General features: G+C 50.0%; 1 protein-coding gene across 1 annotated transcript in view; it reads left to right on the forward strand.

Annotated features, from left to right (window-relative positions):
• Positions 1-26,209, forward strand: part of SND1 (staphylococcal nuclease and tudor domain containing 1) — a 507,509-nt gene that overhangs the window by 16,029 nt on the left and 465,271 nt on the right. Inside the window, exons 2-4 of the mRNA XM_048821939.2 lie at positions 8,466-8,615; positions 13,496-13,616; positions 20,196-20,274. Coding sequence (XP_048677896.1) covers positions 8,466-8,615; positions 13,496-13,616; positions 20,196-20,274 — 350 coding nt within the window. The remainder of the gene's footprint in view (positions 1-8,465; positions 8,616-13,495; positions 13,617-20,195; positions 20,275-26,209) is intronic.

Raw genomic sequence — 26,209 nt, forward strand, 5'->3', positions numbered from 1 at the left:
CCTGCCCCAGCCCCGGCATGGACCTGCTGCAGCTGGGGGAGAGGAGCCTCTCTGCCCCCCAGCCCAGATGCTGCTGGGGGGAGTCCTCTCTACTTGTTGTAGTCCCCAGCAGCCTGCACCCCAACCCCCTCATCCCTGGCCCCACCCCAGAACTGCACCCCCCCAGCCAGAACCCTCACCCTCCCACCCCAATCCTCAGCCCTGAGCCCCCCCTCTCCAAACCCCTCAGCCCCACCCCCACCACATGAATTTTGTTCTGTATACCAATATGGAGGTAATGTGTCACACAACAAAATTCATTCCACACATGCGTGGGCAAAATTAGAGGGAACACTGCCCCTAGGAGGCTGGGTTCTTCCTTATTTATAACTGTGGTGTGGCTTACTCTCCCTTTTTCTGTGCAGGAGAGGGGGTGGTTTTTATAATCCAGGTAGAGACACGCTCTAGACGTATTCTGGAGTGAGCTCTTGTATCCCCACAGAATCTTGTAGGAGCCTTGGGGAAGTGTGGGGGTGTGGGGGGGTGGCACCGTATCTGCAGCTGTGTCGCTGTTACTCCGGCTCCCATCCGGAGTTATGGGCAGGGAAAGCTTTCCTCCCTGCTACTAGAGAGCTGAGGCCAAATGGCTTTTCTTACTGGCCTGGCAGTGGTGATGGAGGTGGGGGTGTGATTTAAGCATGCCAAGTGGGTGTTGGGTAGTGTTTGTATAATATGGGAACATGCATTGTTGGGAGTGAGTTGAGGACTCCAGCTGGGCCCCTCGACTGCCAAGGCTGGACTTGCTGCAGAGGCATGTCATGCCCACCACTGAGGGGGGAGAGAAGGGATCGTCATTTGTGGCTAGAGGACGGTGCCCATGCTCGAGTGGGTCAGAATAGGGGGTGGATGGATAAGCGCCTGGAGGACTCCAGGGAGGAGAAACTGAAGTTGGCTCTGGAAATTCCTGTTTTTGGATGGCAGCCCTTTCAGGTGATGTCCTGGTGACCTTGCTGGTTTCAGCAGGATCCTGGCCAGGGGTAGAACTGGAGCGGTTTTGGAGGTTACCCACGTCTCATGCTTCAGAGGAAGGCTAGTGCCTGAGGGTGGGGACACAGGATTTGATGGATGAATGCTCTGGCTGTGGTGAGTGATTCCCAGGGGGCGGGGAGGGGGATATGTCCCTGTTTGAGGCAGGAGTATTCCGCCCCACCATAGCCGCCTCCTTCTTTCTACCGGGTCTGACGCAGCCCAGAGGAGAGTGTGCTGAACGATGCAAGCAACTGCATTCTCTGCATGTCTTGCACCATAGATGCACTCCGACTCTGGACCCTAACTATGGCACTGAATGGTTCACGCTGCCTGCCTGTGCTCCAGCATTGGAGAGCTTGCATTCTCCTTCAGGGAATATCTCTGCTCCCTGTCTGGGCTCAATCTGATCCACTTGCTGCCAAACAGCCGCCTCCTTACAGACTTGGAGCAATCCCATAGGAAGAACATGGCTCTGTAGGCCACTGTACATCCAGCTGGCCTGGAGGGAGGGGAGAGCTCAATCATAGAATCATAGAATATAAGGGTTGGAAGGGACCCCAGAAGGTCATCTAGTCCAACCCCCTGCTCAAAGCAGGACCAATTCCCAGTTAAATCATCCCAGCCAGGGCTTTGTCAAGCCTGACCTTAAAAACCTCTAAGGAAGGAGATTCTACCACCTCCCTAGGTAACGCATTCCAGTGTTTCACCACCCTCATAGTGAAAAAGTTTTTCCTAATATCCAATCTAAACCTCCCCCACTGTAACTTGAGACCATTACTCCTCGTTCTGTCATCTGCTACCATTGAGAACAGTCTAGAGCCATCCTCTTTGGAACCCCCTTTCAGGTAGTTGAAAACAGCTATCAAATCCCCCCTCATTCTTCTCTTCTGCAGGCTAAACAATCCCAGCTCCCTCAGCCTCTCCTCATAACTCATATGTTCCAGACCCCTAATCATTTTTGTTGCCCTTCGCTGGACTCTCTCCAATTTATCCACATCCTTCTTGAAGTGTGGGGCCCAAAACTGGACACAGTACTCCAGATGAGGCCTCACCAATGTCGAATAGAGGGGAACGATCACGTCCCTCGATCTGCTCGCTATGCCCCTACTTATACATCCCAAAATGCCATTGGCCTTCTTGGCAACAAGGGCACACTGCTGACTCATATCCAGCTTCTCGTCCACTGTCACCCCTAGGTCCTTTTCCGCAGAACTGCTGCCTAGCCATTCGGTCCCTAGTCTGTAGCTGTGCATTGGGTTCTTCCGTCCTAAGTGCAGGACCCTGCACTTATCCTTATTGAACCTCATCAGATTTCTTTTGGCCCAATCCTCCAATTTGTCTAGGTCCCTCTGTATCCTATCCCTCCCCTCCAGCGTATCTACCACTCCTCCCAGTTTAGTATCATCCGCAAATTTGCTGAGAGTGCAATCCACACCATCCTCCAGATCATTGATGAAGATATTGAACAAAACCGGCCCCAGGACCGACCCTTGGGGCACACCACTTGATACCGGCTGCCAACTAGACATGGAGCCATTGATCACTACCCGTTGAGCCCGACAATCTAGCCAGCTATCTACCCACCTTGTAGTGCATTCATCCAGCCCATACTTCCTTAACTTGCTGACAAGAATACTGTGGGAGACCGTGTCAAAAGCTTTGCTAAAGTCAAGAAACAATACATCCACTGCTTTCCCTTCATCCACAGAACCAGTAATCTCATCACCTGTTAGGTTAGATCTCTGCTCTCCTGGCAGCCTGCCTGAGTGACTGTAGTTTCCCATTAGCCAGGAGGCTGGGCTGGAGTTTGCTTTTTGCATTTGTATTCAAGGCAATTGGGGAAAGGCAAAGAGCAGTCTGAAAACAAGGTTAAAAGCATCCACGTTTTACGTTGGTTCAGGGCACTGGATGTTCTGTGACTGGAATATTTGGGCTATAATTCATCTGAATATGGCAGCTGTCCTCAGTGCTCCGGCATGCTGGGAGAACAGGACCTTCTCCTGTAGAGCTCAGTGGATCTGGTTTATTGGTGCCTGCATGGCAAAGGAATTTTCTCTGAACTATAGGCTTGAAAAATTCTCCATCTACTAGCCAGAGAGCTGACTTACCAGGCAAGGCTGCTCCCATCACCTCACCTGGCTAGGTATCTGTATTCCCGCACACTCTTGTTGGCCCAGTTGTGATCTGTCCTCTCTGGGCTCTTGGGAGGTGATATCACTCCTTTTCTCCCCCTATAGGAGTGCTGGCAGCTTTGCCTTCCTAATGTTCAGTACATCTCTTGGGCATTTGGCTCCCAGACTGCTTGTACATACATCAGCAGATCAGAGTGCTCCTGAGAATCAGACACACCAGGCTGTTTCCTTTGATCCCTCTATTCGCAACTCATAACTGGTCCCAGTAACTGATTAGTGGTTTAGAGAACATATACCTCCTAAGAACTTACTCAGCTTGAGATTCCCATGCATTTTATCTAGCACAGGACATTGTCAATGCAATATGATGGTGGAGAAATTACACCCAAACCAGGCAGTTCAGTGTCATGGAGTCTGCAGCACCTGTAGTACAAACCCCTTGCCCATCGGTGGGTATTTACCGGAAGGTGACACTCCTGACTCTTCTGCATTTAGTTCTCCCCTGATGTTGCATGAATGTGTTTTGTACAGAGTTCCATGGGGTTCTAGAAAGTGGCAGTGAATCTGACCAGCGCCTAGGCAAAGCAGTGAGCAGTGACAGAGGCACTAGAGGTGCATGCAGTCTAGATAAGGCAGCATTGCATCAGATCAAACATATGGGCTAAAATGTATCTTAGAATGAAAGCTTAGTTCCTGCAGAAACTGATGGCTTAGGCATCCAGCTTTGTAGGAGAGGTCGTGAATTTTTCAAGCCAGGTTCCATGATGCCCAAAAGGGTCCCCTGCGACCTGATGAGCAAGTCCCCCTCTTTGGCTCTTTTGCAACCCTTGTGATTGCAGCTGAATGGGGGCTATGCTTGTTGTGGGTACAAGAGCCTTCTGAGTACACCACACAGGCAGGTGCACAGTTATGTTGAGGAGGGAGATAACCGAAACCAGCAATCTTGGGTCTGAAGGTCAAGTTTGTGTTGGTGCTGGAGGATCCCACGCAGCCAAAATGATAAAAGCTGTCCCAAATGCACAGCCAGCTGAGAAGGCATGGTCTCTGGGCAGACAAATTATATTAACATTTCCAGCACTCTAAGGTCCTGGATCCAGTCAGGCAGTGCCCTAGTCTAGATGCTCTACCAATCCTGTCCCTGCATGAGGAGTAAGATGCTAGTTGATTGCCTGGAGCTGGGCGTGCTTATCTCCTAGCTCCTCCTACTTTCTCAGTTGGCAGGTTTCCCCTGTGGTTTTTTCTGTACTGAGAATTAAACTGTAGATTAAGCAGCAGATCACATGTATCAGTCAGAATTTGTGGGTCATTCCTGGGTGATCCTTCTCCCTGGGTCCAAGCAGGACTAGATGCAGCTCCTTTTGAAGTCTGGAAATGCCCTTCCAGTCTGGCTATTGCATGGAAATCCAGTCCCCCAGGTAGCACTGCATCATGCACCCAATGGGAAATTGAACAAGTGGGGCAGGCAAGAACAACAGGTGGGTCTTCATGCCAGCTATACAGGGACCTCTGGTATCACACAAGCTTTGCTTCCTGGTCATCCTTCGGACAGGGCGGCCTGGCCTGCGCTCTTTGGGGCATGCTCACCTTACTGGCTCAGGGTTACTGCTCCTGGATGCTCCCTTACCTTGGGGCTAATCATGCTGACTCCGCACAAACCCAAAATCTGGGGAATCTGGGCCCTTAGTATAATGAGGTTAGCAGTCCTTCCCAGCAGGCCCTGCTCAGTGAGCAAAACCCTCGAACTGCTGCGTTTGCTCTCCCCACCAGCTGTGTGTGTTCTGCTGGATATTCCTGATGAAACATGGGTGTTAAATGTTAGTGTGGCTGCCAGTGCCCTCCCACTGCATTGCCCCTCACATCTGCTTGGGAAGCTTTGGCCTGTGATTAAGGTACCTGTTCGTTTTGGTTGGTTCTCCCCTTCTGCTACAGCCATCCTGCTTGTTGGCCCCACGTGTGGTGATGGCACTGCTCTTGCAATTAGACCGCAGCGAAGGCTGTAGTATTTGGATTATGGTGGCACCAAGAACAAACGTGTGGCAGATGTGAGTCATGTTGTTTAATGCTTGACTAGGGATGGTGTTTAGATACTGTGGTGATGAGTGTGGTAAAAGAACTGATCTAGGATAGGATAGAGAGGCCCCTGCTGAGATCGGGGCCTGTTGTGCTCAGCCCTGTGCAAATATTTAGTAACTGTACGCTCTTAGGAGCAGGGACTATCACCGCAGAATAACATGGGTCTGGGGAGCGAAGGCAGGGAGAGGGGGGAAGTAACTCACCCATGGTCACCCAGCAGGGCAGTGGCAGAGCTGGGAACAGAGCCCAGCTTTCCTCAGCCCCACGAGACTGCGCTGTTTCTCCTGTGTGTAACTGCCGAGGGAGACACATGTCTCAGCCAAGTTCTGGGGGGAGCCTGGACATCACTCATTGCAGTCCCTCCTAGCTAGAGAAGAGAACTTGTCTGGCTGCAGTGAATGAGCAATCTAGCACACATGCTGGGGGTTGTTTCTTGAGTGTGGGCTTGGGGAGAACTAGCCAACTGAGACTGTTAAAGCCTGCTTTGCCAAGCCCAGCATGGATTCTCTAGGTGGGGTTGGCCACAAGGGCTCAGTCCTGGTGCTGCAGGGCCTTCGCTGCAAGTGGGAGGATTCTCCCATTAGCACACCCCTACCCCCGCTAATGTGTTCGGGGGCAGCTCCTGGTGGTGTGGACTTTTACTAAGTGCATTGGAATAAGCCTCTTCCCTTCCCTGGAGAGCCAACAGTTTCAGATGAAATAGACTAGGAACAGATATTGGGTAGGGTTGCCAACTTTCTACTGCTACAAAACTGAACACCCCTGCCCTGCCCCCCTCACTCCATCCCCTCTGTGTCTCGCTCTCCCCACTCTCACTCGCTCATTTTCACAGGGCTGGCTCAGGGGGCTGGGGTGCAGGAGGGGGTGAGGGCTCTGGCTGGAGGTGTGGGTTCTGGGATGGGGCCAGGGATAAGGGGCTTAAGGTGCAGGAGGGGGCACCAGGCTGGGGGGTGGAGCATGGGAGGGGGATCTGGGCTGAGACGGGGTTGGGGTGCGGGGTGGGGTACAAGCTCTGGCCTGGGGTTGTAGATTCTGGGGTGGGGCCAGAAATGAGGGCTCCAGGCTGGGGAAGGGGGTTGTGGTGCAGGGTGGTGAGGGCTCTGGCTAGGGGTTCAGACTCTTGGGTGGGGCTGGGGATGAGGGATTTGGGATGCAAGAGGGGGCTCTGGGCTGGGGCTGACTGGTTTGGAGTGCAGGAAGGGGATCAGGGCTAAGGCGGAGGTTGGGGCATGGGGCGGGGGGGATGTGAAGATTGCAGCTGGGGGTGCAAGCTCTGGGGTGGGGCTGAGGATGAGGAGTTTGGGGTGTAGGAGGGTTCTCTGGGCTGGGATCAAGGGGTTTGGAGGATGGGAGTGGGATCAGGGCTGGGGCAGGGGGTGGGTTAGTGGTGCAGGGTCCAGGTGGCATTTACCTCAAGAAGCTCCCGGAAGCAGTGCCATGTCCCCCCCTCTGGCTCTTACATGGAGGCGCGGCCAGGCGGCTCTGTGTGCTGCCCCATCTGCAGGTGCCACCCCCGCAGCTCCAATTAGCTGTGGTTCCCAGCCAATGGGAGCTGCAGAGCTGGTGCTTGCGGTGGTGGCAGTATGCGGAGCCCCCTGGCTGCCTCTATGCATGGGAGCTGGAGGGGAGACATGCTGCTGCTTCCGGGAGCCGCGCAGAGCCATGGCAGGCAGGGAGCCTGCCTTAGTCCTGCTGTGCCGCCAGCCAGACTTTTAATGAAAAACCGGACACCTGGCAACCCTAATCTTGGGTGAGGCAGGATGTGGGCTTACTAGTGAGATAGCTTGAAGGGCTGCTGGAAGTGGGGTGCGAAGAAGAGGGAGCTGGGTGCATTTCTCTGGGGATTTACAGGCATAAAGGGGCAGCAACATGAAGTGCAAAACCTGCCTTGCCCTTGTTTGCATCTAGGGGTCAGCAGTGGTGCGACTGCACAGCTTGCTGACTGCCTGTCCCTGACTGTAGGCAAGGCTTGCAAGTGCCACGTGTGAGTAACTTGATAGCAGGAGGCCCAGGGACTGAGCTCTGCTGAACTCCTCTTGGGCTCATTTCCCTGGCCCACACAAAGCTCCAGTTGCAAACAAACCTTCAGTGCTGGGGTGCTCACTACCGCTGGCTGTGGTGAGAAATTCGTGTGCAGTGCCTTCCTGGGGAATGGGCAGGAAGTCCTGTTAATGTCACACCCCGGTAGTCTGTACCCACCACCTCGCTGCTCTGCATGTCTGCTTGCTCACTGCTGTAAATGCTTGGAGAACAGCTCGCTACCTCCACTTCAATCTGGCATTCGTGCTCTTTGTCCTGAATCTAATCCATCTGCAGCTGGCTGACCTGGTGGCTCCAGGGAAGCTGGTCATATGATTTCTGGCTAAACCCCACTGCATCTCTGCTGGTTGGCAGTGTGCTGGGTCTGGCAGCTCGCCTCTGGCCCACTCCTTCGTCACAGTGGGGCCAGCTGTGCCATGCTTTACTTCTGCAGAAAGGGTACTACTTTCTCCTGCCTGCTAACTCCCAGCTGCCTACTGGCATCTCTCCAGATGGGCCCGGCACCCTCTTCTGCAGCAGTGACACTTCTTGCTACCTGCGTAGTGGCTGGAAATGGGCTTAGCTGACTGTACTGCAGAGGCCCAGTGGTAGGATGCACATGGAGCTCTCTAGTCTAAGGTCCCGGGGTGCTGTTCAGCAGAGTAAAACCAAACTGCTGTCCCTTGGGGCTCAGGTACATTGTCCATTTCTGTGGACTTGAAAATCCAGGTTTGCAGCAAAAGAGCAAAGTTCTATCAAAATTCCACCTGTAGATGAACTCCAGTGTTTAACTCCCTCAGTGAGGTTGGGTCTGAAGCGTTTGCCGTTGACAGAACTCGATCTGCTGTGGTTGGTGAGCTTTGAGGGGGTGCATCCAGGAAAGGGTGTGGGAGGGAATGGAAATTGGGGCCAACAATGGCTGTTCTGAAAACACCCCTGTTTAAGTGGGGAAATTTTTAAGGTGCTGTTAGGAAGTGGGGAGAGTGATGCTTGGACATAATGATGAGTGCCAGGAATACAGCCTAGATACAGGAACTGAGTGGGGTGAATTTGATGATGAAGGGCCCATTATAGCGGAAGTGCAACTCCAGATCTGGTAAGTGGGATCCCAGGTCCCTGTCAGCACAAGGCCCAAGGCAGGGATGGGGTGGAACCAGATATCATGCTTGAAGCTTCTTCAAGGGTTTAACTTTGCTGTTGGAGTACTAATGTTCTCTGTCTGCCTCCCTGCAGGTCCTCTCAGGCTGCGCCATCATTGTCCGAGGGCAGCCCCGTGGGGGGCCCCCTCCGGAGCGGCAGATCAACCTCAGCAATATCCGTGCTGGAAACCTCGCCCGCCGGGCTGCTGCAGGACAGCCAGATGCCAAGGATACCCCTGATGAGGTAGGTGTTTCCTTGCTGGCCAACAGGCTGGTGCATAAGGCTGGATTGCATTCAACTCCTCATGCTCAGAGCACCTAGTACTGTGGCCAGGAGCTTAATTTAGAATAAATCAGGGAGATAACCTAATGTGCTTGCCACCCAAATACTGCCTAGCCCTGGCAGATCGCCCAAAAGTAAACCTCAAGCCAGCAGTGATTTTTGCACTGATCAAGAGCTCAGTAGAGCAAGTCCTCGGTCGTGGACCAGCGTAACTTGATCCATGAGGTGGTGCTCCTTGCTGGGGGGGTCGGTGCAGACACAATGCCCAGATGTGGCACGTGGGGGTGCTGTGCTGCAGGGAGTGGGCTTGAGTCTGATCCCAAAGTCCCACTGTTGTGCTGCAGAGAGCAGTAAGGGTGCTCTCCCTTATGTGCTGACTTAATACCCCAGTGTGGTGGTAGGGGGCGCTGTGAATTGGGGGTCAGGCACAGAGTCCTGGACAGATTCTTGTTTCAGCCTTGTTTTGTCTTTACATTTCTTTAGCTGAAACAGAAGAGCACAGTTAATTGTCCTCACCTGTTGCTGTGTTGTCACTCAGTTTGTTGAATGCTTGTTCAGAGGGAGTGGAATGCGCCATCTATTGAAACCACAGGGCGTCTTCCTACAGCCTCTGTGCTATCTATCCAAGTAGTGACCAGGCCCAGCCCTGCTTAGCTTAAGAGTCAAATGGGACACAGCTGGAGATGGGAAGGGAAATGATGATTATCTGAGAGGGTGTGTGAAAAGACTAATTCACAATTGCCCAGCCCAAAAGGGTTTTACTCACAGCTCAGATCCCTCTTTAGCTAGGCAGGCAGGCGTCATTCTCCAAATTTATTGGTTTAAAATGAACAGATTCTGTATTTGAGTAATTGTGTAGTGTAGCAGTGAGCTTCCCCTCCAGTGCCCCAGGTAAATCTTCCATGCTAATGTACAGCCTTGTTTTTTTCCAAGGAGGCAGAGACTGGAGGAGGGAAATGCATCATGGGATGGGAGGTGGGTATGGGAATAGGTGCTGGCTCTGCAGCACCCCACTGGGGGATAAATGGGACTCCAGGTGCTGCCTTTTGCCCACCAGGATCACCAGCACAAAATGTTTATAGAACTTACCCAGGGCTGTGCTGTGAGCGAAGCAAATTTCAGCTGCAAGGCTGATGTCTCATTACCATAGAGTCCCCTGCTTCACTTTAGCACGACACAAGCTACACGCTGCAGGATGCTAACTCAACCCAGGAGACTCTGAGCTGCCTTTGACTCACTGCTTTGCTCGAGGGCTAATATAGAGGATTTAAAAGTTCCTCAAAACCAGGCTTATTGCTACCTGCTCCAAAGGGCAGGTATTAGTGCAGCACACCCTCCTCCCAACCCCTTGTTCTGGCTGTAGGCACTCAGACTGGCCATGTTTGAGTGCAGGGCATTTTTTTCAGTGCCAAGTAAGGGAGCATAGAGACAGGGCCAGGTCAGGGGTGTATTATCCAGGGCTGTTATATTGCATTATATTCTGTCCTGAGATTGAGGGTCCTGTAACTCGAGGTTTTATGTAATGTTTTGGCTCCAATTACTCAGCTATGGGTTCCCTTCAGTGTCTGAACTGATACTGTTAGGATACAGTAGCCTGGTACATCCTGTCCAGTGTTTGGTAAGGAGTTTAGACAATGGATATCTACTGGAGGATCTTGCTGCGGGTGAATTAGCAGGGTACTCTATATGGGCAGTTAACCACTCACTTTCAGGCCTGCATATTAATTGCAGGGCATTGGTGTCAGTGCCTGAAGATGGCACAGCTCTGATCTTCCACTGCTGGAAGAGTGGGGGAAAGGAATTCCCCACCTATCCTCCAGAACATGGTGTTCTTGTCTGAGGCTGGGTATCAGCGGCTAAGTGCTTGCAGATGGCACATCAGTAACGGGTGGAAGCTAGGGTGAAATTAGAACTTTTCAGTCCAGAGTGAGGTGCAGTGAGTTCAGTGTAGTTACTGGGTTCTGTTCCCTTTTCAGATGCTGATCAACTGTTAACCTGTGCAAGTTGCTTTACCTCTTAGTGCTTGTTTGAAGAATAAATAGAGCTGTTTGAGAATTTGAGTAAATGGATATTGTTGGAAAACGCTGATTCATTCAAACTAAAACGCTTTGTGGGAAAGGATTAATTTCAATGGATAAGAAAATTTTGAAAAACTTTTGAAGTTTCAAAATTAAGCTTTAATCAAAATGAAATATTACAGTTGACCTGTTCAGAATTTCTTTTGGATGTTTGGCTTGCAAAGAGTTTAGATTTTGACATTGTCCTGATGTGGGGTGGGAATTTTTTTCAAATTTATTGAAAAGGAAAAGTTTCCTGCCCAGCTCTAAAAATCAAGGACTTTGTGTTCACTGTGATCCCCTGTGATGCACCATCTTGGGGAACAATATTTTGGCAGAGTAGCCACATGTCCCATTTCAAAGCAAATGGGGAGGTGAGGCTGGGGATAATGCTGAAAAATTAGCCTAGAACATCTTAGTGGTTAAGACACCTTCAGGGCAACATTCACTTAAGCAGGCCATGTTTTCGTAGGCACTGCGAGCCAATGTATATAACGAACAAAGGGCTATCCTAAACCAGTTTGAAGAGACTTCTCACTTCTGACTTCTCCTCTTTCTGGTCCTGATATGTGAGTTGCTCTGAGGATGGACTTCTGGTCACATCCTGTTGAAATAGCCCATCTGACTAGTAAAGGGCCCAGAATGTATTCTACCCCAGTAGGGGAGACATTCCTTACACTAGAGGAATCCTTGTGTGGATTCTCTGGTCTGTGTAGTGCAAGAGATCAGACTGGAGGATCATGATGGTCCCTTCTGGTCTGAAATGCTGAGTATTTGCAGCAGTTGGATATCAGCATGTGTAAGGTCCCGATCTAAGCACTTCGTGTTGTGTTGATTTGCAGGGAACAGAACAAAGGTTCAGGGACTTGCTTTTGGGGTCATGTGACAGATCAGAGTTTTAGGATGAGTAGCTGGTTGCTTCCATTAATGCAGAGGTTCTCGGAACAAATTTTTTGGTGGCTTCAGAGTGCGGCCACCAACTCTTGCTGGTGGCCGCTCTCACTTTTTTCTAAAATACTTAATTAGCTGTAGGAAAAACAAATATGCATATAGACACAGCCAAATCATTGTAATTTATTTATTGCTAGCTAGTAAGTCTGTTGTGAAAGGTGATATTAACAAACATACAAGTATCACTCTTCACAGCAGACTTACTCAGCATCAACAGCCTGGGGACAAATTAAGCCCTAGATGGGGGGACTGGGGAGGCAGTGGAGGGCTGGAATCTGAAGCCCTGTGGCCAGAGCCTGCTGTCCTGCCACGCCAGGCCCAAAGCCTGAACCTCATCGCCCCTTGGTGGGAAACTCTCCTGCTGCCAGGTCCTCCAGTGTTGTGCCTCAAGTATCTCCACAGGGGGAGCAGGGCTCAACCGCTGCTGGCGGCCCCAGCAATCAACACCAAGGTGGAGAATCCAGGAGCAACAGGAAGGGGCTGCTACTTTGGCCCCCCCACTCCACCCCAGTAACAGCCCAGGAGGCTGTGGCTGCAAGAAAAGCTCCTGGTGGCAGCATGCGGCATATGCTGATTGCTCACTGAATGGTAGTGAACTTACCCCATGTCCTCTTTTGGATAGAGGTGGTGGAGTTAGAACTAAACCAAACCTGGGATACCCACCCTCCCTGCGTTAGGTGCAGTATAGAGCTCCCTTAAACTGCAGGTCTCCTTGCAATGAGACTCTCCCTGGGGAGATTGTCTCCTGAACATCTTGCGTAGATGTATAAATGTCTTCTGCTTTATAAAATCATGCCTGTCAGTTCAGCTAATTGTTGGTGGCTAGCACAGTGTTCTCCCCAGCCCATTTTCTCTGCCCGCCTGATCCTGCAGTGGTGATGTGATGCTGAGTTTGTGCCCTTGCAGCCTTTCTGGGGTTGGAGTGTGGGCTGGAGCATAGGACTGGGAGGGGGGAGGGGGAAGAGCTCAGATCCCCCGATGAGGCAGTGTGGGCGTACAAACTACCGTAGAACATTAGACCGGAAATAGCCATTAGCTCATTTAGACCCCCATCCCCAGGCCAGGATTGCTCCTTAGTATGTTTCCCAGCACTGTTTCCTTCAGCTTTAATTGTCTAGTGTTGGGGCTTCCACCTGTGCCTTGGGGAGGCGATTTCACAGCTGTATTCTTACTGTGAGGATCTTCAATCTGTAGTTTCCTCTGGCTGAATTCATGCAAGTGAGAGAGTAGGGAGGAGCTGTCGCCAGCCCGAGGCCTTATGGCATGGTCTCAGTCTCAGCAGGGAAAACGATCTGGACAGTATTCATTGTTGCCTGTGGAGTGGTTGTGATCCTGACTACTTTGGAGCAGATCAAGAGGACAGCAATAGTTTAAATGTTGTCTTCTAACTGGGGCTGCTCCTGACCTGTCAGTGCTGGACAGACCTACTTTCCTCTAGATGCCTCCAGGTATCTTTGGCTTCCAAACCACTGAACTGCAGGTGGCCTCATGGGGGTCTCCTGCAGAAGCAGCGAAATGCTGTCTGGCCAAGAGAACACCTAGCTCCTTCGCAGCTCTTTTCATGAGCAGGTCCCAGTATGAAGGAGGTCAGTATCATTGACCCCATTTTACAGATGGGGAAACTGAGTAACTTGCCCAGGATTACCCAGCAGGCCAGTATTGGTGAGATTAGGACCCATATCTCCTGAGTCCCAATCCAGTGCTCTGTTTACTAGGCAACACTTCCTCCCTATGAGATCTCTCTGCACTGTGTCCAGCAGTGGAAGGGGAACCCTTAGGGTCTGATGGTGCCCACTTTGACCTCCAGTGACTAAGTTTTGTGTTTTCCCCCAGCCCTGGGGATTTCCAGCTCGTGAGTTCCTGCGAAAGAAGCTCATTGGGAAGGAGGTGTGCTTCACTGTGGAGTACAAGACCCCGCAAGGCCGGGAGTACGGCATGGTGTACCTTGGGAAAGGTGAGTAGTGGCTAGGGAGCTGCCAGACATGCACAGGGCAAAGTGTGCCATGCAGGTGGGTGAGGTGACGTGCTGCCCCTCAGTCTGGAGATGCTGCAAGTCCGCGTGAACCTGACACCCAGCTGTACATTGCCCTTCTTCCTATTGTGGCATCTTCCATAGTGCAGGCCGCAGGCTGCCATTTATGGCATTGTCACTAATTCTAGGGAAATTCAGGTGTGGGTTCTTACTGGACCTCTGGAGTTGGATGCTGGGTTCCTATAGTGCAGTTTGCTTTGCTGGAGCTGCAGACTGTCATTGTTGAATGTGTTTGGGCTCCAGGCTGCTTCAGGTCATGGTGCTAATTGAATTCCCTTAGATTTCCTTTTGCAGCCCTTATTGCCATTATAAATCTTGTGGCTTTAGTCAACCGGAGACAGGCAACGGAAAGGAGTTCTCCTAGCTCCCTTTTCGTTAGCATCCTTGGACTGTTGTGTGTTGGTCAGTACAGTGAGAATTGATGTTCGTTACCCATGGTGCTGCTTGAGAACAGTGACTCAGAAGTGGGTGATCTGGCACCCATAAAATGGGAGTAGCACTTTTGAATGCGCCCATTGCCCTTTTTAGGCCGTTGCTTTAGTTTAGCTTTTGAATGTTCTATAACTTACAGCTTCCTTCATACAAAGCGTCACTGAGCAGCTTGCAATGAGCTAGAGCAGCATGCTTAGACGGAGTCTGTTAGGGTCGTTCCAGCATGCATAAAGGGGCAAAGCTACCTGTGGAGCAAGGGAAAAGGATCTGAGCTGTAAAAGTGGCCCAGCTGCCATAAATATCCGCAGGCCTAGTTCCAGTGAGGAGGGGCTGGGGCTCAAGGAAGAGGAAGGCAAGTTGTGTGGTCTGAAGTTGAGCTCGACTAGAAAACATTTTATGCCCTGAGCATTCATCAGTCCATGCTCTTGTTTCTGTTCTGCTGATCGCCGAGAATTTAGTTTGTACATCCTTGTCCTTTGCTATGGAGTGGGTCAGAAACCCAAATCTGTGTTCTTCCCCACTCCAGGAGTTTTTGAAAGAGTGGGGGAAAAGGCGGTCATACACACACAGCTCCCAGCATAATGGGGCCCTGATTCTGATTTCTGGGGGCCTTTGGGTGCTTTCAAAGATTACCAGGCCAGTAGGGACCCTCTGATCGTCTAATCTGACCTCCTGTATAACACAAGCCGTAGAACATCACAATAATTCCTAGAGCAGAGCTTTTAGGAAAACATACACCCTTATTTTTAAAAATGGCTAGTGATGAAGAATCCACCACAACCCTTGGTAAATGGCTCCAATGGTGGTTTACCCTTGCTAAGACTAAGCTGGGGGGAGGAAATTCAAGCAAAGCTTGGGTAGAGAGAAGCATGTGAGGAAAGAGGCTATAAGGTGTTGGGTAGAGAGGGAACAGACACAAACCAACAGAGAGACACCACAGACTGACAAGACGTGGAGAGAAACAAGAATGAGTGTCCAACAAAAGCCAGACACGCATAGGAAGTCATTTTGCTTTTCATTGACAGAGTCGATTGTCATCAGGTCACAGTTAAAAGCAGTGCACAAGTTGGGCACAGCTTGATTTATTCTTTTAAAATGGTAGGGAGTCTGGGGGCATGAGGACTTTATACAATGACTCAGAGGCTTCTAATTTTTTAGCCCCGTTCTTGTGTAAGCACCCCTTTGGAACGCATATACATGCATGATGAAAATGAGGCATACATTTAACAGTGAGGGTAATTAACCACTGGAACAATTTACCAAGGGTTGTGCTGGATTTTCCATCACTGGCAATTCTTAAATCCAGCCTAGAAGTTTTGCTGAAAGCTCTGCTCTAGGGCTTGTTTAGGGGAAGGTCTCTGGCCTGTGTGATAGAGGAGGTCAGACTAAATGATCACAGTGGTCCTTTCTGGCCTTGGAATCTGAGTAAGGCTTATTCCAAAATGGTGCAGTGGGGTTAAAGACCTTGCAGACTCTAAGTAATAGTTGGCCAGGTCAGCATTTGAATGGGAGACCTTCAAAGAGCTCCTAGAGGATGCTCTGGAATGAAACACACTGTTATGCCCATGGTACTATCGCTTTCCTCTTCCCTGAACTCCAGGTGCGCATTGGTAGTAAAAATGAGGGGGACTGACAGGAGGACAGCCCTGGTTGCCTTCCTCTCCATGCTACATTTCCCTTCCTTTCTCCTGTTCTCTCCATTCTTTGTTCACTATTGTCTGTTTTGCTTATTCCCTTTGCCTTTACTGCTTGTTGGGTCTCTGTGGGCAGAGGCGCTGACTTTTGGTTTTCCCGAGGGGTGCTCCCCCCTTCCCCCAATGCCCCACACTTGCTCTGCCTCTTTCTGCCCCTATTTCGCTGCTTCCGCCGAGCCCCTCCCTGAGTCACCAATCAGCTGTTTGGTGATGCCCCTGGTTGGCAGTGGTGCCCCTGAACAACTGTGGCTGGTGGGTTCTGACCACCTACTTTTCCCTGTGGGTGTTCCAGCCCCAGAGCACCCATGCAGGCAGCGCCTGTGTCTGCGGGGACAGGCGTTCTGGTTCACGCAGGGAGGTGGCTGAAGAAGCTGAATAGGACTGGCCTCTTGTTGCCTAAATAGGGCAAATGCATTTTGCTTCCCCCTCCCTCCCCATGCTGGATTAGTTAGTTCCTGCTCCTCAGCTGTCAGTCCAGTGCACAAGGATCTGAAGTGTCCAGGGGAGAAGGCTGAACCCAAGCCAATGTTCAGTAAGCTGCTGGGTCACTGTCCAAAAAGGGAAAGGATAATGCTACCCAGTCATACAGTGCTGTCCTAACCTAGCTGTAGACTAACAGGAGCATAACTTTCATCAGCCTTCGGAGTGTCTGGGTCACGAGTGAGTCTTCAGTCTTTTCCATCTCGCTGCATGCAAGGGATTGTTCCCTGCTAAACCTGTGTGTTTTATGCTTCAGGGCATGAGCCAACCTCTAATGGGCACTTGCAGGAAATTTTCCCTGGAGTCAGGTTGTCCCATCACTGCTATTGCCCCAGCCTCTGGAGCAGCTTGCAGTTGGAGACAGGACATGGCACTAGATGGACTGCTCATCTGATCCAGTCTGGCTGCTGCTGCCCTTAGGAGGGAAGGATGGGTACCAGTGCTTAGGGCACTAGCCTGGCACTTGGCAGACCTAGGCCAGTTCTGTGCTCTGGTACAGACCGCATCTGGCCTTGGGTGAGTCTCTGTCTCTGGGCCTCGTTTCCCCCTCCTGTTCTACCTTATAGGGGCATAGGAGGATAAGTGCATTAAAGACTGAGACATGGGGGCCAGATAAGAACCGTAGGTTCTTACAAGTCCCAAGCATTGTGGCTTCCACCCCTTCCCTAAAGGTTGAGTGCACAGCCTCCTGCATCTCGTGGTCGGGAGTCTTCACCAGGGCTCTGCTCAAGTAGACTTCCTTAATGTCCTCCTGCTGCCCCTACTTATTTCTCTTTGGCTATGGTAACCCCTTCGTAGTCACCTATTCCCACTGTTTTCAGGGCTTTCCTCCGTAGCGGTGTAGCCAAGTGGTCTCTCAGCTGCCCATGTCCGATCTCCACTCTGTTGCTCTTTCCTGAACTCCCATCTGTCAGTCCTGTCTAACTCGCTAACACCAGTATGATCCAACTTGAGTTTCTGCTCAGGAGAGACCTGGAAATTGAGTCCAGGCCATGGCAGGTACAATGCCAGAAGTGGGTATAGGGGGTGCCTGCCTTGCCAGCATGCTCAACTCCTCCCCCTCGTACAAACTAAAGGACCATTCACTCTTTGGTCTCTCCCAGGCCTTCCAATAAGGGGCTGCAGCTGTATGTAACCTGTCACCAGCCTGCCAACAGTAACTGCTATTGGTTGCTGTTGAACCAGTGACAGAGATAAGCTGCTGCCCTGCCAGTGTCTGAGCTATCCAGCGTATCACAGGAATTGACAGACTGGATCAGACCCATGATGCATCTGGCCTGGTCTCCAACAGTGGCCAGCACCAAATGCTTCAGAGGGAGGTGTGAGAACCCCCTCAGTAGCCAGTTGTGGGATAATCTGCACCCATAATCCTTTTGAAAAGCTTATGCTATGACTGACTCCTTGGGAGAGGACCACTGTCTCTGCAACTCCCTGGCTTCTGTACAAAATCCATTCTTTTGTTGGGAATCCTGGAGCGTTCGTGTATTTATCATCAGAAGGCAGAAGCAAAGTGTTAGTCTGCTGGAAATAAATCTTGAAAGGATTTTGTTCTGAAGTGACACTGCTGTCGGTTTAAGTGCTCTGTTTCAGTGTTCTTCCTCCTTGTTCTCTGCCACATAAAAGATTTTTATGACAGGCTTCCTGTGTAGGTGTCTCCCTTATTGTTAAACTGTGTGACAGGACAGGATTTAGATGAATAGACGAAGCATAAAACATTTCCTGATGAAGTTTGTCAAGATGTCAATACAATTAACAATGCCCCAAGAGCCTCACCAGGCAGGTGCCTTCCTCCAGCTGGATTCTAGCTCTCTATTAGTGGTCAGAAGTCTGTAACCTTTGTAACTTGTTCTTAGCTTTGGGCTGAGCAGAGTGGGAGAAGCGCACACCTTATGAATTTGGAACACCCCAGCTGCGACCTTAAAACCAAGCTGGATTTGTCCTCCCCTTCTGGTTCTCTTTTGAGGATGTAGCGTCACTTATTTCTTCTTTTGGATGGCTAACAGGAGAGTTTTCCCCCATTATGAAGTGCAAAAGGATTGTTACAGTTCTAGAAATGTCTGAGGAAATCTGACATGGATTCATTCCGAATGTACTTAGAGCCAGAGGCTGCTGCAGCCTCATCTGGGTAGGCCATGAACTTGCGGGGAGAGCAAAGCAAAAACCTTACCCCTTCAGATCACCCAAGTTGTCAGTTCCTACTACTAATCTGCTCCCTTCCTTGCCAACAAACTGTTCCAGCCTCTCAGGCTGGAGAGAACCCCATGTCTGAGTCGGTGTCTGTTCTGTGGACGCCTGTCAGACATACCCTCTGATGGCTGTGGTCAGGTGTGACCCGTCGCTGCCACATTAGCCACAAAGTTGGCTGATTCTGCACAGAATCAGTGTTTGTGCGGCTGTGTGTTATCGTAGCAGTTGATGATCTCACCCTTCCCCGGGACAACAGCGTTTGATTAGAATTCTGTTTTTTTCTGGTGGCATTTCAAAAGCCCCTTTGATCCTGTTGCATATAATTACCTCCATATCCTATGCAATGGCTTCTGCTACAGAGGATGACCTGGTCACGTATAAATATTTTTTCCCAGACTGATGTGCAGATCTTATGTCAGATTTTCTCCCTTATTCTTTCCCTCTTCCCTTGCCTTAATTGTCATCAGAGTGGCATGCCCCATACATTTTTATCCTTGTGCTTTGCTGACACTAAACTCCTCCTTGACAACCAGTGCCTGTTGTATCATGGTGCCACCAGACTGGCACTTTTGATCTAGGTGTTCCCTGGGGCAAAGTGACACTCAGTGGTATTGGTGGTCTGTGAGACTGGGGCTCCTGAAATCACTTCCAGGAAATCTGCCTGAAGTGGCCACGTGGCAGCTGCTAGAACCCTGTTTTCTGGCCAACCCCTCCTTCACCTCTCCGAGTGTGTGGAGGGATTGTCAAGGTGGTAGTTTGGAGGAAATGCGAATCAAACTCCAAAATGACAGGGTGAAAGTGGTTAGCTGGGGAATTAACTGTCAGCTGTAAGCAGAGTTCACTTATGCTAAAGTGCTTTTCATGCTTTTCATGGGTGCAGTGATCTATATTCCATGTGGGGGTGGTGGTTTGTGATGGTGAAAGTTGTTAATGGTAACTGTGGGGACAGAAGCCCCTCTAGAGCCCAGATGGCACAAGGCAAAGTTCACTCTACTGTTCCCCCGCCTTGCCAATATCGTTCCGTTTACTATCCCATTCAATCCTTGGCTTCTCAGCCAAAATTGCCAGATGCGGATGCCTGTCGCTGGTAATGCCTTCCAGTCTTCACTGAGCTGGGGCTGGATTTGAATAGAAAACATTATAAGTTCCATGCTTGCTTGGTGGCCACCATGCCAGCAAGTTTGCCTGTGAATTCCTTCTGAAATTAGTGAAGCATTATGGCTGTTCTGTTAACATCGTGCCTTGTAAACATCTAATCCACTAACGTGTAGACCAGTGGTTCTCAACCTGTTTACCATCGGGGGCTGCATATGCAGCTCTCTGTTTTATGTGGGCTGCAGCCACACAATGTATATACTACCTGTATGGCCCTGAGGATGTCACATGAGGTGCAATTGTGTGCTGATTGGGCCGCAAGCAGCCCATGGGCTGTGGGTTGAGAGCTACTGGTGTAGATGGACAATGGGGGTGCCAAGGTGTGCACATAACAAGCCTAACTTTCCATCGAAGTATCTTTAACCTTGCCCTCCCTTTGCCTCCTAGTTTGTTGCTTCCAGTAGTTGTCTTGATTGATATTTCGGTCACAAGACTTTTTGTCTATAAAGAGCCTCCTGTATAACTGTCTCTCGTCCAAAGAGATGCTATGCAGTGACAGCACTCAGAATTTTGCTCTCAGTGAATCTGATTTCATTTCTTCCCCTCTTACCAGACACGACTGGGGAGAACATTGCCGAGTCTCTCGTGGCAGAAGGCCTGGCCTCTCGCAGGGAAGGAATCCGAGCCAATAAGTACGTATATTTCCTGCTCTTCTCTAAACTTGTCCTGGGGTTCAGATGTTTTTTGACACTTGACTTTCCTGAACAGCTTTGCGTTGATGACAAGACAAAGCTGTTGATGAATTACTTCCTCACTGCTGTTCTGGGGCCAGCTGTTGGTTGAGTTCTAGGCTTTATGTAGTATGGTGTCGGGTGTTTTATCTAGCAACTTCCCAGCTGCAAGTCAATGGGACTTGTGCTCCAAAGTCACACCCTTGGGTGCCTAAGTATAGGCTTAGGAGCCAGACTTTAGGGTATTTTTGAACATTTTAGCCTGTGATTAAAAATGTCAATAACTTAATGTATTGGAAGGCCAAACTTTTAACTCTGAAGCAGTTTATTTGTGAAGTGACAAAGATTTAGCTATGAAACATTTTGCTACTAAACTGGTTGGCTTGCTGGGAACAGGCATTCCAAAATAGCAGCTCCCCCCTCCTTTGGGGTCATGGCAGAGGGAGGGTAACCCCCCCCCAGCTTCTCCTATACTCAAGAGCTACTGAAAATCTGAGACACATCTCTAGCTGCAAAGCAACCTCTTTGAGGCTGTCCTGGGCTTGCTCTGTCAGAGCATGCTGATGCAATGGAAGATAACACTGCAATTAACACAGATTTTCCCATCTCTGTACCCCACAGATGCAACACTCACTCAGCCCACATGCGTGCAGCCTTGCTGTCTGCCAGGATGTACACTTGTGTTAGAGCCTTGGAATTGACATGTTAACTTTCTGGTTTCCCTGTCCCATGTTTGGAAGTGATATCCCCAAAGCTTTCATGAGTAGCTCTTCCACTGGCCATCTCTTGGGAGACCCAGGATTTTAACTACAGGATATCCCAGGATCTCCCCAGTGCATCCCTAGGCGTGGGTTATTGTATTACACGGGGTGTGAATGGTCTATGGAGCTGTTCTATATATAGCTGTTGGATGCTATTTTATCCTTTTTCGGGTTGGAAGTATGCCTGCATTGTTTCCTCAAGGCCGTTACTAGTATGCTTGGGTGTCTTCCACTGAAGCTTTTCATAGTACAGTCTGTAAGCAGGTATGTTGTGTAAACATTGCCCACATTGCTAAGGGTCTGGATGTGGCTATTTTAGCTCCAGTCTTGCCAATAAAGAAAATTCTGCAGTGCCAGGCATTTCCTGGGAGAGATGGGGGCCCTGAATTAAGCTGTTCTTGCTCTTGGTTGCCTCTTTCAGGAACCAAGGCACTAAAAGCTTTCTTCTAGTGATAGTACTTGGTGTGTACAGTAGTGCTTTGCAATCCCCCTACTGGGAAGGGAGGTATAATCCCCATTGTTTCCCTATCTGCAGTAGTTAATGACTCCCCCAGCGTCAGCCAGCAAGGCAGTGGTGCCATGAGCATGGCACATCTGCAATGCCTGATGCCCAGTTTCTGCTTGGTCCACTAGACTGGGCTGTCACTCAGGATCCATTGAGCTCTGTGGTGCAGACCTCATTGCCCGACTCATCCAGAACTACTGGTCAAATATAGATTTCAGAGTAGCAGCCGTGTTAGTCTGTATTTGCAAAAAGAAAAGGAGGACTTGTGGCACCTTAGAGACTAACCAATTTATTTGAGCATCAGCTTTCGCGAGCTACAGCTCACTTCATCGGATGCATTCAGTGGAAACTACAGATTTATATATACAGAGAACATGAAACAAGGGGTGTTACCATACACACTGTAAGGAGAGTGATCACTTAAGATGAGCTAATACCAGCAGGAGAGCGGGGAGGTGGGGAAGAAAACCTTTTGTAGTGGTACTCAAGGTGGGCCATTTCCAGCAGTTGACAAGAACGTCTGAGGAACAGTGGGGGTGGGAGAAATAAACATGGGGAATTAGTTTTACTTCATGTAATGACCCATCCACTCCCAGTCTCTATTCAAGCCTAAGTTAATTGTATCCAGTTTGCAAATTAATTCCAATTCAGCAGTCTCTGGTTGGAGTCTCAATGTATGTGTATGTGTGTGGGTGTGTGTGTGTATGTATGTGTATATACACACACACACAAATATAGACTGGTATTTAGATAGTGCCTTGTTTTCTGAAAGGCTGCAAATGGCTTCCCAAGCTACAGGCACAACTCACATCACCCACGACGGAAACACAGCCCCTTCTGAAGTCTTTTCTATGCTAGAACATGTGCGAAACGCCCGTCAGGCCTGAAAATGCATCCGCTCCCCCACATACATCTTCCAGTGGGGAAGAATCACCACCGTGATTACACTTTCACTGAGCAAGGCTCTGCCCTAATGCACCCCATCCTCGGTCACTGCACCAATGCAATTCCTGCTTCGGCATGAAATTCTAGTGATGCAGCTCCAGCAGAGCCCTGAGTTCTCCCAGGGCAATCCCGCTATGCTGCCTGTGGACATGGCATGGTGTGTGCACCTTAAACAGGAGAGTTAGGCTGGACTCTCGGGACCAACACAAGTTGCAACTGTGCAATTTTCTGTTGCCAAGCTTTGGGAAGAATAAGGCATTTATTTAACTGAACCCAGCAGCATAGCTGTTCAGAGCACAAAGTGAAATACTGTGCAGTTAAAATGCAGGGGAAATGAAAGGCCAGGACACCAGGATTAATACACCTCTTGGTCATGCTGTGAGATCCTTAAGGACCGTAAGGGTCAATCCCAGTGAAGAATGGCTGGTGGATACAAACCTGAAACAACTAACAAACCAACTTTTATTTAAATCCGAACGGTTCCCAAGTTGCAATTCTTTACTTACCGTGCTATAGGCTATACCTACACTGCAGCCGGGTGTGTGATTGCCGCTCATGTAGACGTACCTGCACTACTTTCATCTAGCTAGCCTCGCTAAAAATAGTGAGGACAGGACGCCCAGGCTTCAGTGTGAGCTGCACAAGCCCCCTGGGTACTTACTGGCATTGCTAGCCTGTGCCACCATGTCCTCCCCATTGTTTTTAGTAAGCCAGCCAGTGGAGCGAGTGTGGGTGTGGCTACGTGAGCTGCAGTCAGTCACGCAGCCCTGGTTGCGCTATAGACATACCCCTAATAATGCTAATCTTACATTGCTAAAGTGGATGTTTGAATTCCTCACTAAGACCTTGTCTACACTACAGGTTACTCTAGAATAACTTCGTCGTTCTGGGGTGTGAATAATCCACCCCCCTGAGCTTTGTAAATTACCCTTACCTAAGCACCAGTGCAGACTGCACCATGTCGGTGGGAGAGCTTTTCCCAACAACACAGCTATGCCTTTCGCAGAGGCAGTAGTTAGGCTGACAGGAGAGCTCTTGGTGGCTTAGTCTCCCCACCACAAGCAGTGCAGCTGCAGCCTTATATTCTGATTCTATGCAGACTTTATTCTGCTAGAGTGTCACACTTAAAATGCTCATCTCTGCGGAGAATCATAGAATATCAGGGTTGGAAGGGACCTGAGTTAAGGGACCCTCGATCTGCTCGCTATGCCCCTACTTATACATCCCAAAATGCCATTGGCCTTCTTGGCAACAAGGGCACACTGCTGACTCATATCCAGCTTCTTGTCCACTGTCACCCCTAGGTCCTTTTCCGCAGAACTGCTGCCTAGCCATTCGGTCCCTAGTCTGTAGCTGTGCATTGGGTTCTTCCGTCCTAAGTGCAGGACCCTGCACTTATCCTTATTGAACCTCATCAGATTTCTTTTGGCCCAATCCTCCAATTTGTCTAGGTCCCTCTGTATCCTATCCCTCCCCTCCAGCGTATCTACCACTCCTCCCAGTTTAGTATCATCCACAAATTTGCTGAGTGTGCAATCCACACCATCCTCCAGATCATTGATGAAGATATTGAACAAAACCGGCCCCAGGACCGACCCTTGGGGCACTCCACTTGACACCGGCTGCCAACTAGACATGGAGCCATTGATCACTACCCGTTGAGCCCGACACTCTAGCCAACTTTCTACCCACCTTATAGTGCATTCATCCAGCCCATACTTCTGCTTTGCTAAAGTCAAGATACAATACATCCACCGCTTTCCCTTCATCCACAGAACCAGTAATCTCATCATAGAAGGCGATTAGATTAGTCAGGCATGACCTTCCCTTGGTGAATGCATGCTGACTGTTCCTGATCACTTTCCTCTCGTGTAAGTGCTTCAGGATTGATTCCTTGAGGACATGCTCCATGATTTTTCCGGGGACTGAAGTGAGGCTGACTGGCCTGTAGTTCCCAGGATCCTCCTCCTTCCCTTTTTTAAAGATTGGCACTACATTAGCCTTTTTCCAGTCATCTGGGACTTCCCCCGTTTGCCACGAGTTTTCAAAGATAATGGCCAATGGCTCTGCAATCACAGCCGCCAGTTCCTTTAGCACTCTCGGATGCAACTCGTCCGGCCCCATGGACTTGTGCACGTCCAGCTTTTCTAAATAGTCCCTAACCACCTCTTTCTCCACAGAGGGCTGGCCATCTATTCCCCATGTTGTGATGCCCAGCGCAGCAGTCTGGGAGCTGACCTTGTTAGTGAAGACAGAGGCAAAAAAAGCATTGAGTACATTAGCTTTTTCCGCATTCTCTGTCACTAGGTTGCCTCCCTCATTCATTAAGGGGCCCACACTTTCCTTGGCTTTCTTCTTGTTGCCAACATACCTGAAGAAACCCTTCTTGTTACTCTTAACATCTCTCGCTAGCTGCAGCTCCAGGTGCGATTTGGCCCTCCTAATTTCATTCCTACATGCCCGAGCAATATTTTTATACTCTTCCCTGGTCATACGTCCAACCTTTCACTTCTTGTAAGCTTCTTTTTTATGCTTAAGATCCGCTAGGATTTCACCGTTAAGCTGAGCTGGAGGCCTGCCATATTTACTATTCTTTCGACACATCGGGATGGTTTGTCCCTGTAACCTCAACAGGGATTCCTTGAAATACAGCCAGCTCTCCTGGACTCCTTTCCCTTTCATGTTAGTCCCCCAGGGGATCCTACCCATCCGTTCCCTGAGGGAGTCGAAGTCTGCTTTCCTGAAGTCCAGGGTCCGTATCCTGCTGCTTACCTTTCTTCCCTGTGTCAGGATCCCGAACTCAACCAACTCATGGTCAGTGCCTTCCAGATTCCCATCCACTTTTGCTTCCCCCACTAATTCTTCCCGGTTTGTGAGCAGCAGGTCAAGAAGAGCTCTGCCCCTAGTTGGTTCCTCCAGCACTTGCACCAGGAAATTGTCCCCTACGCTTTCCAAAAACTTCCTGGATTGTCTATGCACCGCTGTATTGCTCTCCCAGCAGATATCAGGAAAATTAAAGTCACCCATGAGAACCAGGGCATGTGATCTAGTGGCTTCCGCGAGCTGCCGGAAGAAAGCCTCATCCACCTCATCCCCCTGGCCCGGTGGTCTATAGCAGACTCCCACCACTCCATCACTCTTGTTGCTCACGCTTCTAAACTTAATCCAGAGACTCTCAGGTTTTTCTGCAGTTTCGTACCGGAGCTCTGAGCAGTCATACTGCTCCCTTACATACAGTGCTACTCCCCCACCTTTTCTGCCCTGCCTTTCCTTCCTGAACAGTTTATAACCATCCATGACAGTACTCCACTCATGTGAGTTATCCCACCAAGTCTCTGTTATTCCAATCACGTCATAATTCCTTGACTGTGCCAGGACTTCCAGTTCTCCCTGCTTGTTTCCAAGGCTTTGTGCATTTGTATATAAGCACTTGAGATAAGCTGCTGATCGCCCCTCATTCTCAGTATGAGGCAGGAGCCCTCCCCTCACAGACATTCCTGCCTGTGCTTCCTTCTGGTATCCCGCTTTCCCACTTACCTCAGGGCTTTGGTCTCCTTCCCCCGGTGAACCTAGTTTAAAGCCCTCCTCACTAGGTTAGCCAGCCTGCTCGCAAAGATGCTCTTCCCTCTCTTCGTAAGGTGGAGCCCGTCTCTGCCCAGCACTCCTCCTTCATGGAACACCATCC

This window comes from Caretta caretta, chromosome 1, assembly GCF_965140235.1.
Source record: "Caretta caretta isolate rCarCar2 chromosome 1, rCarCar1.hap1, whole genome shotgun sequence".
NCBI classification, from domain to species: Eukaryota; Metazoa; Chordata; order Testudines; family Cheloniidae; genus Caretta; species Caretta caretta.